This window comes from Trachemys scripta, chromosome 5 (genome assembly GCF_013100865.1).
Source record: "Trachemys scripta elegans isolate TJP31775 chromosome 5, CAS_Tse_1.0, whole genome shotgun sequence".
Classification (NCBI taxonomy): Eukaryota; Metazoa; Chordata; order Testudines; family Emydidae; genus Trachemys; species Trachemys scripta.
The window spans coordinates 56,137,723-56,154,937 of record NC_048302.1 but is presented as its reverse complement, the minus strand read 5'-3'; the positions used below and the strand labels follow the sequence as shown (position 1 = coordinate 56,154,937).

At 39.6% G+C, this 17,215-nt stretch overlaps 1 protein-coding gene across 1 annotated transcript in view; it reads right to left on the bottom strand.

Annotated features, from left to right (window-relative positions):
* The window catches only part of DCLK2 (doublecortin like kinase 2), a 121,766-nt gene that overhangs the window by 85,459 nt on the left and 19,092 nt on the right, over window positions 1–17,215 (bottom strand). Inside the window, exon 2 of the mRNA XM_034771512.1 lies at window positions 14,158–14,514. Within this exon, the coding sequence (XP_034627403.1) occupies window positions 14,158–14,514 (357 nt within the window). The remainder of the gene's footprint in view (window positions 1–14,157; window positions 14,515–17,215) is intronic.

Sequence of the window (17,215 nt, the reverse complement as noted above, 5' to 3'; positions counted from 1 at the left end):
TAGTGCATCCTCCCTTTGCCCAACCTAACTAAGCACAGAAATTAAACTAAGTGAAGTGCAACCCACCCCCAAAACAAAACTGTGATTTCTGTGGGACCTTATAGTCCCAGGGTCTTCACGGGTCTGATCCAAATTCCACTGAGATCACTGGCCAAACTCATATTGGTTTCAATGGGCTTTGGATCAAGCCCCTTAAAAGCTCCATCACAACCCTCTGGTGGATGGGTTAGTGAGGTGTCCCACAAGAGCTTTGCAGATGGTTGTCTGCCCACTATGGAATTGTCATGCACTTAATTACAACTTCCAGAAACCAAAACTGCTGCCTGTGGCGTGAAAGTGCATTACTTTAAAGAGCATGTTTCAAAACTGGATTACAGAGGAAAACAAGAAAAGTTTATGCTTTGAGAAACTGATGCTGCCTGGTCAATAGCTGAACATAACTGACATGGCAAGAATTTATAACACATCTTGAATGGAGCAACAGAAAGAAGCAAGGTTTCAGAGTAGCAGCCGTGTTAGTCTGTCTGCAAAAAGAACAGGAGTACTTGTGGCAGTTATTATCCAACAACATACATCACACTATACACAAACAGCACCACCTATAATTAAGGTTGGCTGCCACTTCCCTTTACAAAATCCTGTTTTCACTTTCTAATAAGTTTGCCAAACTTTAAGCATTCAGTCTGAAATTTTCCATGCTGGATGTTTGCCTCCAGTTAATTTTTTAATTTAATTTAATTTCTGGACAAAACACTTCATTTGCTTCAGAGAACAAGTCTAATGAAAAACATTGTTTTTCCAATGTTAAAAAAAAATTGAGATATTTTATTTGAAGTGCTCCAGCATCCCCATGCTTTGTAGCAGGGACTTGAAATCTGGCAGAGGGGGTAACCTTATTGTCAGGGATGTGCCTTTTGTCATCCCTGTGAAAATCTGCCCAAATTTGGCTAAATTATAAACTATGGGGGGGGGGGGAGAAATCACAGTTTGCACATGCTCAGCAGAGTTGCTATAGTTATAATCAGTCAAACTCTCTAAAGATTCTGTCTTCATTGAACATCCTCAAGCCTCTCTCAGGCTCAGTTGCAACCTTAATTTGGCCCCTTGCATGTATGTATGACGACAGTCTTTAATTACATAATCACATACTACTTTTTCCAGAACACACTCATTTAGTTCAGTACAGGATGGATGGTGCTCACTTATTAAGCATCTATTCAATTTGGAAGCCCAAATTAAGGTTGTACGGGCAACCTTAATCCTGGCATTTCCTAATTTTTGCAACCTTAACTTTCTTGTAATATAGATTTGTATACATTGTTTTATATGAAAAACAAACAGCTATGGTGAACGTTTTCCAAAAAATTCCTGAAAGTCCAGTATCAGTTTGGATGAGGTAACATCTTTTATTGGACCAACTTCTGTTGGTGAGAGAGACAAGCTTTCGAGCCACACAGAGCTCGTTGGCAGGTCTGGGAAAGGTACTCTCAGCATCACAGAAAAATGCAAGGTAAACCATGCTATTTAGAACCAACACAGCTACAATTAAACTGCACAGAGTATCATTTTGCATATTTTATTTTACATAGCCTTAACAGGAAATTATGCAGAACCGAAGAGAAGGGCATATTTTGATTTCGCTGTTCATGGGAAAAACATTTTTGCACAGGTGTTCAACCTTATTACACAGGAAAGCCACGTAAACCCAAGCACATATTCTGTGTCGTATGTATTTAGATAGAAACAACCTATGTACAGTTTTGTCTATTTAAAAAGAAACAAAGAAATCATTGCTTAAAATGTGTATCAGAATTATAAAAAAATAGGAAGAAACAGTAAAGAACACATAACTAAACTAAAATGATGTAAACATGATGACAAAATACTAATGAATCAGCCATTAGTATATTGTGTTGAAGCAGGTCACAGGCCTTCTGATCTGTAGGCTGTGTACGGCCCGCAGGCCATAGGTTGGCCACCCCCAACTTGACCCCCCCCCAAAAAAAATCTGTTTATGGAATTGCAGCAAAGGAAAGAAGAAAGGAAAAAGGGATAAACAGTGAGGTGGCAAAGTTTGTAGATGATACAAAATAAGGACTGGGAATGGCTGAGCCATTACAAACATTGATTCTATCTCCCCTTGTAAGTATGCTCACACTTCTTATCAAACTGTCTGTACTGGGCTATCTTGATTATCACTTCAAAAGTTTTTTTTCTCAATTAATTGGCCTCTCAGAGTTGGTAAGATAACTCCCACCTGTTTATGCTCTCTGTATGTGTATATATATCTCCTCAATATATGTTCCATTCTATATGCATCCAAAGAAGTGGGCTGTAGTCCACGAAAGCTTATGCTCTAATAAATTTGTTAGTCTCTAAGGTGCCACAAGTACTCCTGTTCTTCTTTTTTCAAGATTGTAGTCTTCTTGAGATTTAACTAAGAGTTAAAAGGGGATCTCAAAAAACTGGGTGACTGGACAACAAAGTGGCAGATAAAATTCAATGTTGATAAATGCAAATTAATACATATTGGAAAAATATAATTCCAACTGTACATACAAAATGATGGGGTCTAAATTGGCTGTTACTAATCAAGAAAGATCTTGAAGTCATTGTGTATAGTTCTTTGAAAACATCTGCTCAATGTGCAGCAGCAGTCAAAAAAGCTAACAGAACAGTAGGAAAGGGATAGACAAGACAGTAAATATCTTAATGCCACTATATAAATCTATGGTATGCCCACACCTTGAATCCAGCATGCAGTTCTGGTCACCCCATCTCAAAAATGATATATGAGAAATGGAAAAGGTACAGAGAAGGGCAACAAAATGCTTAAGGGTCTAGAACAGCTTCCATATGAGAGATTAAAGAGACTGACTATTCAGCCTGGAAAAGAGATGATTAAGAGGGGTTATGATAGAAGTCTATAAAATCATGGCAAATATGGAAAAAGTGAATAAGGAAATGTTATTTCCCCCTTCACATAACACAAGAACCAGGGGTCACCCATTGAAATTAATAGACAGCAGGTTTAAAACAAAACTAAAGGAAGTACTTCACACAATGCACAATCAACCTGTGGAATTCATTCCTAGGGGATGTTGTAAAGATCAAAACTATAATTGGGTTCATAAGAAGAATTAGATAAATTCATGAAGGATAGGTCCATCAATGGCTATTAGCCAAGATGGTCATGGATGCAACCCCATGCTCTCGGCGGCCCTAAGCCTCTGACTACCAGATGCTGGGACTGGACGACAAAGGATGGATCACTTGATGGTTGCCCTGTTCTGTTCATTCCCTCTGAGGCATCATTGGCCACTGTCAGAAAACAAGATCCTGGGCTAGGTGGACTATTGATCTGACCCAGTATGGCCATTATGATGTTCTGAAGGGGCGAGGGGAGAGAAGACGACACCCACCATTTTGTGTCCAGCCAATTCTAGCATCCAGTCATTCAAATGAACATACCAGTTCCAACCACATGCATACACACTAACAGCTTCTATAGGAGAACATGAATTTTTCCCTTCCAACATCACTGTTGGTAACTAATGAATAAAATGGCGCTAATAAATAACTTTCCATGAGGTGATTCTTTTTTCAGGACTTTTATTGTCCTTTATTATGACAAAAAAATATCAAAAAGAGGGAAAGTGGGGCTGCTGAAATTGTTGCTTCGGGTAATAGGGACTGCTGTACAAATTCTACAATGAACTGAACACCACAAAGTTGGCAACCTCAGCTAGACAGGATGATCACATCTTTTTGATGGCAAAGGTGCCTGTACCAAGATGACAGACCAAGGGTCTTGCAGAGCTGAAACACATTACAAAGGCAGGATTCATCAGGAAGCCGAGCAACATGCTACGCATCACAGAACACTGCAAAAGCTTACTAATGAAGGGTCAAGAGCTGAAGGGGTGAGGGGGAAAGAGGGAAAGTGGTCTCAGAAGTGGCACAGGAAACTGCACTGAATTCAAAAGAAACTAGAAAGTTGGACATGGAGTATTTTACAGTTAATTCATTCAGGGCTTTGCTCGCTATTACTCACATAATGGAGAATGCAAATAAAGTCACCAAATGTCACCTAAGGCCTTGGCTACACTCAGGACTTCCCAGCGCTGCCGCGGCAGCCCTGTGAAGTGCAAGTGTAGTCGCGCCGCCAGTGCTGCGAGAGCTCTCTCGCAGCGCTGTAAATACTCCACCTCTCCGAGGGGAATAGCTAGCAGCGCTGTGAGCGAGCGTGCAGCGCTGCAGGCTCTGATTACACTCGCGCTTTACTCGTTGCGCTCGGGGGGGGGGCGTTTTCACACCCCTGAGTGCAGCAAGTTGCAGCGCTGTATAGCGCCAGTGTAGCCAAGGCCTAAGTACCTTGTAAATCTTGTGGAACCCTTGGGCAGAGTACAGAAACAGATTCATTTTGTGTGATTTTTGGAAACAGTATAAACACAGTAAAAACACTTTTACCCAAACAATTAGTACAAAACAAGACCCTGGGATTACTCGCAGTCTTTGCAGTAATCCATACAGGAATATACATACTGCATGACCAAGTATTCAATACCATTCTGTTTTTAAAAATCTGATGATTTTTAGCACTTGAAATAGAAGAATGTCTGTATGAAATACTGTGCTGCTCAATAAACATGGCATGTGATTAAAATGAGATTATTTGACTATCATAATAAACAGAGCAATAGGTGAAAAATCGAAGAGAGCCCCTGGGAGACACATTCAAGTAGAATCACTGTAGAAAGGAAAAAAATCCTTATTCCCTTTGTCAGTAGCATTTGCCACCCTACAGTCCTTACACAGGAAGATAGGATGATTGCACTGTAGAAAATCAATCCCCCTATCTACACAATGCCAAAAGTGATTTTTGAGATTTGTTTACCAATATTTGGAGGTGAAGCAGAATATGCTGTACTTGGTGAAACTGTTTCAGCTTTGGATAAAACTGTACAACAGATGTCCTATAAAAGAAACATCCCGACAGTTCATTTAGTCTATTTCATGTTGCCCTTCTCATGTCTCCATTATATCAAGAAAATATGGTTTACAATTACTGGAAATGCAATTACTTCATGCTTTATTAACATTAAACATGATGTGCCAAATTCAGCCCTGGAGCAGGGAAGTACAACTCCCATTGACTCCAGTGGGAAATAAGCCTAAAAGAAGTCTTCCCCATGCAGTATAATGTAATGGTGTGTATTTGCTCTAACTGAAATACAATAGTTTCATAATCTATTGCAATTTAAAAACAAGATATCTTTCCACATTAAAATCACAACTGCAATATTCTCATAATACTGATGTTTTAATCACCCCCAAAAATAAATATTCAAGTATGTGCACATTCATTTATGAATACTGTGTAATACACACTGTATACAAACAGCCCAGTTTAACTTTCTTCCACATTACATCCAAACAAAAGCACACAGTATTTTGAAAAGTATTGTTCACCGTTGCCAGTAAGAGAAATAGGCTCTGACATCAGATGCTTTTACTGATGCATGATAAAACCACCAAGAGCAACAGCTGAGCAACACTGATGCATTGAGATTAAATCAAAACAGGTGGTTTCAACATGTAAGAGGTATACAAAATTGCTATGCTCTACCTTCCAAGATACAAGTAAATTCTGCATAGTCAGTAATTTTATAGCAAACTACAGTATGTTTAATTTTTACCATGGTTTGTATGACTTGACATTGTTATGACGACCTTTCCCTAAACATACCCTGACAAAAATACAGCCCTGCTTGGAGCTCATTTCTTTTAACTCTAACCAGATTAATAACTGCTGATGCTTACAGGTGGGGAATAAGTGAGTAGGAGGAAAAAGATTATTCTTCCCATTTACTGTTGTTTGTAGTAACACACAGGTCCCAATCAGAAACAGGGCACCCTTGTAAAAAGTCCTGAACAAAAAGACTGAAAGCTGCAGTCCCTGCTCCTAAGAGATTACAATCTAGTTTGCACCTAATGCATTTTCCCTATTCTTTTGGGTCCTTTCTTCATTCAACAGATTCTTCACTTTTAGGTATTTGGGGTTCCCCCCCCCCACAATTTTTTCAACAAATAAAATAAAATACATCTTGGTTTTCAGAATCCCAATTCTTCCCTTTAGAGAAACAGAGTACCCTTAAAATATTTTAAGGGCACCCTATCTCCTCTGAACATTTCTCCTTTCAGGAGATATACCTGAACAAAGAGATTTTGGAGTTTGGCCATTCTTATGTTGTCATTGTAGGTCTAAGAGTTGTTCTTCTAGTCTGTTCCCTCCTTGCACAAGTGTGTTTTTAAATTTTGTAAGAGGCACCTTAAGAAAAGTCCTTTCCTTGCCTAGCTATCTCCAGTTTTAGCCTGTGGGTAGGCCTACATTGCAGCTGGGAGATGCAATTCCCAATGTGGGTAGACACACTCACATTAGCTCAGCTGAAGCTAGCTTGCTAAAAATATCTGCATGGTTGTTGCAGCACTGGCAGCGACTAATATTTTTAGCTATTCAAACATAAACGGTTGGTTTTTTTTGGGGGGGGGGAGGGTTGTTTTTTTGTTTTTGTTTTTTAAACACCAGTTAGAAAGATTTTCAGACACTTAACTTTTTTTTTTTTTTTTTACATAATATGACAGAAATTGCTTCTTTAAAACTTCAGAAACTTGCCCTGGACTTATTCCTTAAAAGTACAAGGTAGAACATTTTCAAAGGCACAAGTAAGAGTTGTTCACTGAACTCCCATTGCCTTTTAGTAGGAGTTTGATGCCAAACTCTCAATTTTGCCTTGGAGAATCTCCACCTAATGCTTTTGATATACACGAAGATAAAAAATAGTTAGGAAATCATTTTCCAACTGATTTTCATTACGAATTATTTTTACTGAACATAAATAGAATGGTTGACTGTACAAATTATTCTCTTATATAGGCATTAAAAGAGGGTGGCAAACTTTCTAGCAATTTAAAACACACTGATGCGCAGAGGTCAAGATTCATATTGGCATAATCTATACACCTTGTACCCTCTGTGCAGAATCTAGTGTAGACTGCTGATGTTCTCTTACAAATTGTAAGACTGATGGATGATTCAAGAAGATTTAAAAAAAATAAAAAACACCCACAAACAAAAAACTCCTCAATTCATCTGATTCTGAGTCAGAACACGTGTTTCTTTCACTGTATAGCACAATAATTGCAAATTCAAATAAATTAATCTTGCAGATTTGTCCCCCCCCCCTTCCCTCCCAGGAGAACATCATACACAAAAGTCAGGCTATTCAAAGATACAGTTTCCACAGCAACCATTACACACCCACAGTTCTTATATTATAAATAATATTAATTCATAAAGTTACCAAACACAGACTACTGTAAAACTCACAAACAGGCTACATTACAGTTACTTTGGGAACCCTAACTGAATTTTGAACACTTGTAACTTAAAAACCAATCACAAAAAAAAATCCCACAAGCACCCACTCACCATAATGTCTCACTAACTTTTTGTTTGTGTGTGTAGCAGTGGTGACAGAAAGGGGGGGAGGAAAGAAGTTACTTTACCTTGTAGTAACTGGAGCTTTTTGAGATGTGTGGTCCATATCTGAATGCCTCTGTGGGGTATGCATATGCTTCGTGTGCCCAGAATCAAAGAATTTTGAAAGCAGCATCTGTTTGCCTGCACAAGCCCTGGATCTCCTTGTGCCTCCAAACAAGATGATAAATGACAGTGTGGGCTGACCGCCTCTCCAGTTCCTTCTTTACCGCGAATCCAAGCAAGGTCCGAAGCAGAGAGGAAGGAGGGTGGGTAGCAGAATACAGAGAGGGACCACACTTCTCAAAGAACCTCCACTTACTACAGGGTAAGTAACTTTCTCCTCCTCTTTGAGTGTTGGTCCTTAGGTGTATTGCACTGTGGGTGCCTAATAAGTAGTACTCAAGTAGCGGAGGGTGCAAGGATGCAGGTAGCAGAGCCAGATAAAGGACTGCTGTCCCAGAGGATGTGTCAGCAGTGGAGTCCAGTTCTAGAGTATAATGTCTCATGAACATATGGATGGAAGTCTACATAGCTGCCTTAGAAATGTCAAACAAAAGCACTTCCTGAAGAGATGCTATCGATGTCGCTTGTGCTCTTGTAGCATGAGCACTTGCTCCTTATTGGGGAGGAATGTGAGACAATTGATAGAAGTAAGATACAACCCATGATCCACTTCGAGATCCTCTCAGAGGAGATAGCACAAAGAGTCTGAGGTCCAGCTATGGCAACAAAGTCTGGGAGATTTTCAAATCAATCTTGTCCTTTGCAGATAGAAGGTGAGAACATGATGTACGTTAAGGGAATGAAGCCTTCTCATCTCTCCAACTCATGCAGTTTGGGAAGGAAGGGGTGAAGAGCAGGTAAGTGCATAGGTTGGTTTATGCAGAACTCTGAAGCCACCTTGGGGATGTAGCTGTAATGAGACTTTTTCCTTCTGGAATATAGTGCATGGGGGATCCACCATTAGGGCTCCCAATTTATCTACTGTCGTGGCGGAGGTGATGGCCACAAGGAATGCAACTTTCATGGACAAGTGATATATGTTCCAAGTAGCTGATAGCTCAAAGGGAGGCTGACAGCACAAGGTTCAAGTCCCAGTCAGGGGCAGGCTTCCCCTACTGGTGGAAAGGTTCTAATTAGGGCCCTTTAAGAATCTGACAGTCAGCAGTTGACACCAATCCTAATCTGACATAGGACAGCTGCAGGATAAATTCCAAAGGTTTTACCAGACTAATTATCTGTTAATGGTCAAAGCCAGTGGGACTCAACAAATTCCCAAGGTTTAGATTCCCAGCTCTGTGATTTCATCTTAGAATGGCAGGTGGCAGACCATAATCACATGCCTTTCATTTACCATGCTAGCTACTAAGTCCATTTCTGCAAATCACTACTTAAATTGCTGTCATTAAAGCAATTGTCATTAAGATAGGCTCTGGAACATTAATAAAATTAAACTAAACTAAACATCTCTCCTCAAAAAATTAGCCATAAAATGTCACTGTTTGAAGTACAAACTGAACTGTTTAAATAGCAACTCCATGCTACATAAGTGGTGGTGCTTTGGTCAGTTTTTGTGAAAGAACAGATTATTTTATCAAATGTGAACAACAACAACAACAAAAAAAGCACTATAGCAGACACTGTCGCAAGTTACTGTGGCACAATTTCAATAGCAAGCTTTGGCCCATTATCCTTCAATTTTTAAATGTGTTATTGTAGTAATAAAACACTGACAAAAATGATTAACTTTTTTTAATGGAAAACACTCTCTCTCCATGTTTTCTGCTTTTTGAACCAATCAGGCAGAGTGACCAATCACAAGCTCTCAAGATTTTTCTCCTGGTCCAACAGTGTTTCTTCTGCAGGCTGACTCCCACACTACTTAACATACATCTGCTATTGCCTTCTCTTCAGGCAGACACCTTCGTCTCTTCATGGAGCAAACAACCAGCCAGAGAAGCCACAAGTGTGACTGTGTGCCCAGCTTCTCTTGCGGCAGGTTCACGGTGATGAAACTGCATTAAGATTGCTTGGATCATATTCAGACTGGGAGTCTCCCTCGCCACTCAAGCAAGCAGCAGCACCTCTTACATGAAAGCTAAGCTTGCAATCATCTATCTGCAAAATGGATGAGAGAGAGTTACCACCACCACAGTAGCCACACGAGGGTCCATCATCACCACACTATTTCTGTGCCCTTCACAACTCTTAGCAATCAGTGAAAGAGCTGGGACTAAAACTTGTGGTCTCTGGGCTTCTAGTTTATTGAAACTGCCCTAGCCTACAGGACAATGTGAGGGGGAGTTTCTCCATCTCTCTTTCTCAGTTCCTCCAAAATTTCATCTTCATGAGTCCGCCTGAAGCAGGGGGCCAAAACTGTACTACAGTATTCACAATAAATCAGAGAGTTGGCAACACTGGCTTAGAGCCTGAAACGTAAGAGGAAAAATAAAGCACCCTTTTTATGGGGGGGCGTTCCAATTTTCAATAGCTTTTGAGTATGTACAATGCCAGCTAATGTGGAGGCAAATCTCTATTATAGTAATTTCTAACACCTGCAGTAAAATGTCTGACAGCAATGTAACAGTGCAATTAAAATATGCTTAAAATACAGAGGGGATGAGAGTCACTACAGCGCTACGCATATTAACTTACGCCTAGTTTCTTCATTGTAAGCATTACTGATGATTAAAAAGGTTTATTTTTAAACTGAAAAATTAATGTCTTACAGAAACAGCCCTGCACTATCATTGGTTCAGCTCCCACCCCACTCATAGGTAACCAGTATTCGCTGAAATTACATTCGCAAACGTATCATCATAAAATCTCATTTTTTCCCCTCTCATAAAGCACCATTATTTTTATAAAGCTAGAAAATAATCATTTTTCGTTCTGTAAACTGAAAGGTTATTTATTAGGCTTTGTGCCAAAGCATCGATCCCAAGTCAGATGGGAATTATACTGGAGTTCTCAGATTCTCTGGTGAAACCAGATGATGAGAAATGAAGGAACAGATCTTGGATACCAATTGTACTGCTAATCCTACTTCTCTTGCTCTTGCCTATCCATTTCTTGCTGACATCAAGAAAAGCTGCCTAATCTCACACCAACAAGGCCGTTTTAATGGGTATATTTGGCCTTCTTCATAAATTCCCCAAGACAAGCCTCCCACTAGAAACATTTACTTATATACAGAGCGTCACTTAACACTCGTTTAAAAAATTATGGGACCTTTATGTGGAGCTGGCCTAAAAGAACATTGAAGAGAATTTGTTTCAACTCAGCAGCATGGAGATAACTACCTAGATAACATTGGTTTTCCAGGCCCAAGTGTGAGCTAAGAGCATTACCTATTGTTTGAAGCATGTTCTTTCAGTTAGTACAATTTGTTATACTGTACTGACAACCTTTTGGGGGAGGATCCCAACTTTTTAGTCTTGTTGAATTGTCATGGAAATTCCCAATAATATTGTTAATAAAAACCACCAAGCAGTTGGTATGAAGGAGAAAGAGAGGTGAGTCAAGATGAGGATGGACAAACAATATTTTATGTCCATTATGTGACCAATATGTGCTTTCTATTTCTATACCATGCAGCTGGCAACAGAATGTGCTTTCTTGAACATATAAGGAAACAATTTCAGCAGAAGGTTACTGTCCCCAGTCATCTGAATACATTACTGACCTGTAGGGCAATATCCAGTCTGTGCTGGCAACTACTTTGAGCTCCTTTAACAAGATCCAAATACTCCATCCTTTATTTGCGGCACAGAGGATTAACTTTCTAAACAAAGTTTAGTCTGTCTAGCCTCACTTCAGAGTAGGAAGGAGGGATTCCAGAAACGAATTAAAAAGAAAAAAGACACAGCTCTCACTCTGGTTGTAGGAAGACATCCAGCAAATCCTCCAGAATAGAGGAAAAGAAAGTCTAGGCCAGGGTACTTTTACCAGAGTATTTTGTCTTACGCTGCTGCCCTGTCAGAATCTGGGAAACAGGAACTAGTTGTTCAACTCTCAAGAGAATCTAACAATCTGAAAGTCCAGATCTTATTGTTATAACTACAGGTCATTGGTGTTTAAAGGAATGAAGAACAGTTAATTGGATGTTATAAATTATGGCTTAAAATAGATAACTCTCATAATACACAAATCTCAAGAAAATGCTTTTCTCTATGCATAACTATAGTCATGTTGTTGCTATAATAAAAGAACAGTCTGATGTGTAGATGAAAAATATTAGACAATTATTTTGAGACTTTTCTTTCCAATGTACTGCTTGAAATTAAAAGAAAAAGGAAGGTTTATTCAAAAGATCACTAATTTAATAATCTTTCCCCTTCAGATGTAAATCTCTCAACTGAAAATAAAACAAATTAACAAGTGAACTAAGGATTCCTTTTGAAAAGAAGAAGAATGTTGTGGGGAAAATTATTATTTTGCAACTAATATCTGAATGTCTTAACTTAAAACAAACATCCTATATCAATTCCAAATTAGCAGAGCACAATTTATACTTTTCTTAATTGTTGAGAGGCCAGAAAGGTTAGTAGAGTATTTTCTAGCAGATAAGTAAGAAAAAAAACAAAAAACAAAAAACACAACAGCAGTTACATTTTACAATTACAAAATGCCTTTTTTTAAAGTTGCCTTTCAAGTTTTGCCAGCAATAGGACATCAACACAAAAGAATTGCCTTCCTAGCAAATTTGGAAGAATAAGTAATTACCACATTAGGGAAAATGGGCTCAGAAATCTCCATCAACTGCTAATTGGAACCAAAGCGCCTTTCCATCTGCCAAACCATACAAATGCCCTTGGTGCCAACCTCTATGTATACCAGCAAAGGACAAACAAAAAACAAAAACCCATACGCACACAGTGTTATATGAGTTTGAGTCAGGCCATTACTGCAGGAAAGGCAGAAGCAAATCTCCCCTCTAGGAAGGTGGAACAGTTACCTGCCAAAGCAAAGGAGTCTTTCTGCTAATCAGTGTGCCTGAAGACAGAGCCACCACAGGGTTACCTGTGCAGCCACCCATCCTATTAGCTAATCACCGAGAATATGTCTAAGGTGGAACTAGAGCTAGGCAACAGTCTACTTCCCTCACTAGAAAGAATAATGAGGCTTGCTGAAACACTGCAACAGCATGAAATGAAGGAATCATTGCCTGTTGGGAAACAGATAGTTACTCTAAACTTACTTCTTCCCCCCTCCTCCCCACCTTCTTCCTCATATGCATGATGGGCCCATCTAATTCAGCACCTGCAAAGAAGTCAGGAATTGGTTAAGTGACATTTGGGCTCAGTGCTGCCTTTGTCCCTATGTACAAGTGGAAAAAACAAAACAAACACTGCACTGTGAAGGATAGTTCTTTCAATAGAGCAAAGCCTACTCAGATTCAATTATATCAGCCAAGGACCTTAGTTTGCTCCATGCTTTATGTATATTGTGGGGGCGGGAACAGGGAAGGAGAAGAGACAGCTTTTATGAGCAGGTTGTGTAGAAATATCTGCTTCCACAGCTTCATTTTGGAAAGGGAGATGCATATAAAGAAGCAGAATTTCAGCATGAAGTTACTGATATCACGGTCCCCAGCCATCTAAATACGTTACTGCCCTGTAGGGCAGTTCTCAGTCTGTGCTGGGGTAATAGTCTGAATCTCCCTCCCTTAACAGAGCAGTTGCCATCTTTACTCTTCTCCACAGTTGAAAAACTGCACAGTAACGAAGAGGTAACCGTGACAGCTCTCCTCAGGTCTGCAGCAGATTAGAAGAGAAAGCTTTTCTAGAAGTTTGCCTACCCTGCCTGAGAACACTTACTGCTTCCTCCTCACTACCACTCCAATCATAGCCTGGCCATACACACTTCCCAGGAGCATGAGGAAGAGTTACTGCAGCAGCCAAATGTGTTTTGCCCTGTTTCAGGGCATTCCCAAGTGCCACAGAGGGCCAAGAACTGAAGATTCTCCTCAGTCCACAATAAGAATATCACTACCCGTAATGTCCCCATCCCTATCGCTAATATGCTGAGGTCATAAATGTGCCCTGGAGTTTTAATAATCTATATTATAGAAATGGCTAACAGCCTGAAATAGATTAGCACAATAGGACTTCAGACACTGTACAAACAAACAAACAAACGAGACCCAAAGACCCTGCAAAGTCAAAGACAAGAGGTAACAGGTAGGTGAAATAAATAAGCAGGGGGAGGAGGTAGCAAGACTACAAGAAGATATTTTAGTTTTCCCTGAGGGCACCCCCCCCACATCCACACACTAGTAACTAGTGAATTTCTACTATAATATCCTGTAGGTGGAAGCAGTCATTTACTGGAGACACAAAACAAGTGAGCTGAGGATGACAGGAAGCATGGATTGGCTGTACTCACCCGAATTTTTCCTTTTCCCCATTCCAGTTTCCCAAACTGTGATTATATCTGCTAGTTGAGGAATAGCAAACCTACTTTTCTTGGATGATAAAGGAGGATTTTGGAAAAATTAATCAGTTACAATATAATATTGATAAGCAGGGTAGAACTTGGATGTTAACAAAAACTGAAAATGATGACAGAATATAAAAGTAGCAGCAGCTTAATTTGTACCCAATATTCAATACCCAAGACGATTTGTTCTCTTACCTGCTTCCCATCTAGTGTTACAAGTCTCTTGACAATGCCTGAATCTAACTTAATGGCTTCTGTGATGTCAGTCAAAACCTGTTCAAAGGAATGAGCAGTCTTTTTATTCAGCAGAATTCTCACAGCTTTCCGTGGCTTCACTCCACTCCGAATAACAGTCACCAGTTTGGGTTTAATGAAATCTTTACTCTCCTTCACTTCACTTTTCATCGATGTCAGAGATGTCAAGGATCGAGCAGACCCAGTCTTAATATTCACAGACCAGTTTGGATTGACATTCTTGGTATAATCAACTTTGCGATATGGTTCATTGGATGCACATACATAACTTTCACCTGAAGGGGGAGGGTGGGGGCAGAGGGAAGAGAGAGAAAGACATTGTGATTTAGGGTTTTATGTTAAACAGATTGTTCAACTATTCCATACATTCTCCAAACTGACAATTTCTTGTCTGAAGCAGTGCTAATTGGGTTTCAAATATAATCTACCTGTCCAATTGACTCCAATGTAAACCAGTGATATGCTAGGTAGAGGGCCTCAAGAATCCCTTGTTAAAAATTCTGCTAACCCAAACTGAAGGGAGAGTTGGAGAGATTTCTGTCCCTCTCGGAGCTCCCTTTCTACATACTGCTTAATTATCTCTGCAGAATATTACATTCCTGGGGTTCACAAAAAAAACACACCCACCCCTCACCCCTCCCAATAGGAGGAACTGGGCTTCCCTACAGACACAAATTGTACGCTGTGATATTCTAGTAATATACTCGGCTAATTTTCAGGAGACAAAGTCTAAGAATTTGCAGAAAAAGTGTATGTCAATATTAGTTAACTTGCTTTGTGATGTTGCCTCCCTACTACCTCAGATTATTGGAAACATTTTAAATGTTTAAATGGAAAACAAATTAATAGATTATCTAGTCCTTCCTCCCTCTCTTGAAGCCCAAACACTCTAGGCTTTGTGGTTAGGGAGGAAAATTTTATAAGAGCCTCTTGTTACAATATTGACAGCATATGGCTTGTAGAATACGTATGCCCTACTCTTTAAGATAATAAATGCAAAGAAAGCCCAGCAGTTTCCAGAATTTCAATCATTTTAAATCATTCACGGGAAAAAACCCACTAAAAGTACGTATATGCCATATATGCAACTCTTATGCAAAGTAACAAAAAAGCAGTGTCATGTGGTTGACAGAATTTTGTTGGATCATTTCACACACCAGAGAAATGGAAAAACTGCTGGAGGGAGTTATAAAGGAACAGCAACAGAACTCTAGACTGAATGATGATAATTCTCTGGGGTTGTATTAGTATGCTAAATTAACACTGGATACAGAACAGTCAGTTTTCAGTAGATCTATTCAAAGGTTTCAGAATATTCTGCTGTAACCTAGGTTTTAAATTTGCTCCCAATGGGCCTTTTTCTAATTTGAAATGAACATGCAAGCTATAATAAAATGTTTGTAAATATTTAATCTAGTTTTATTAATAAATCATGACTGATAATCATGATACATGTAGAGAATTCAAAAGTGCAGAAAATTAGATACATGATGTTATACTTTACATAAGTGGGTTAGCATATCCATAGTTAACTAATTTCCATTACAAAACCCTCTTCTTTGCTACCCTACAACTTTGACTCCAAAAAAACTGACCTGGCCTGAAAGTTCCATAGTTTACCCTAATAGCAAAAGAAACTATAAATTTCCTTCACAGGTTGCAGAAACAAATTGCCTTTGAGTTACTACGATTTGAAATTTACTTGTCCATTTTCTTAATCTAGTTGAAGTGACTTTTCCCTTTCTCGTTTACTAGAAAACTAAAACTCCCAGGAAGCTTATTTAACTTGCAAAATAAGTTGTAATTAAGTTATTAGTTATTTTTGTTCTGCTTAATTTGGAACCCAGTTCTACTCTTTGATGTCATTGGGAATTGATCCCATTGAGGTCAACAGGAACATATCAGACACTATGCACTGGCTTTTTGCAGTTTAGAGTCGTTTTATAGCGACAGTTTGAAGATCTCTGTTAATACCAAATCTATACCATATCTCATACTAAAAGGATAAGACAGAGTCAAAGTCTGCCATGTATCTATGAAATGTATCAGTTGGAAATATTTAATACGTAGGCTTGGATTTCACTAAACACACACACAAATCAATAAAAAATATTTCCATCGATAATAATGAAAATTTACAGATAGGCAAAGAAAATTGTTCTTTGAGAACTTAGAATTTAAAAAATATTTACTTTGTATATTTTGATAGGTGATGTTGACAATTTGTGTTTTAATGGTTATAAAGCTTTAATGTTTTGAATCTCAACATCTATTGTCATTAAATAATTATTATCTAACCCAGCCCCATTAACCGGCTATAACGAAAGAAGGACAGGAGACCCTTGATATGGATTTAATCAGGCCACAACTTTATTATTAGATGTCTGGGACTACCCAGCAGATAAAAGTCTGCAGTGCAGGCAACACCATGATCATTCAAATAACTACCCGGGGCTTCCACCAACCCCCACTTCATTTTCCATCCAGGTCCTCCAGCCAACCCATTGCTGGGACCTTACCATGCATTCCTCCTCCCAACCCCATAGGAGGGTTACAGTGGGCTATAAGGAAGGGGGGGTGGTTCCTTGCCATATCATCCATAGGAGCCCCAATACCTACCCACACATGTGCCACGGACTGTGAAATAAGCCCTTCCCCATGAAATCTGATCTTCCCCTTGCTGTGGGGAGCACCCCAGATGGGGGCTCCTAGCTGCAAGTCCCTCCCGGGCTGGGGAGGGACAGGTCTTGTCCTTCTCCTACACGGCCTCTCTCAGGGGGAGATCAGACCCACCTCTGAGTGCGTCCCCCTGCTGAAGGAAGTTCCAGTGCTGGGCCCCAAAGGTTCCTGCAGCTAGAGGAGGTTTTTGGATGTGGGTCCAATCTCCCCCTGCTGCTGAGAGCACCCCAGCTGTGAGTCCCAGCTTCCAGAAAAGGGAGCCCCACAGTCACAACACTCAAATTTCAGATGTAAAAG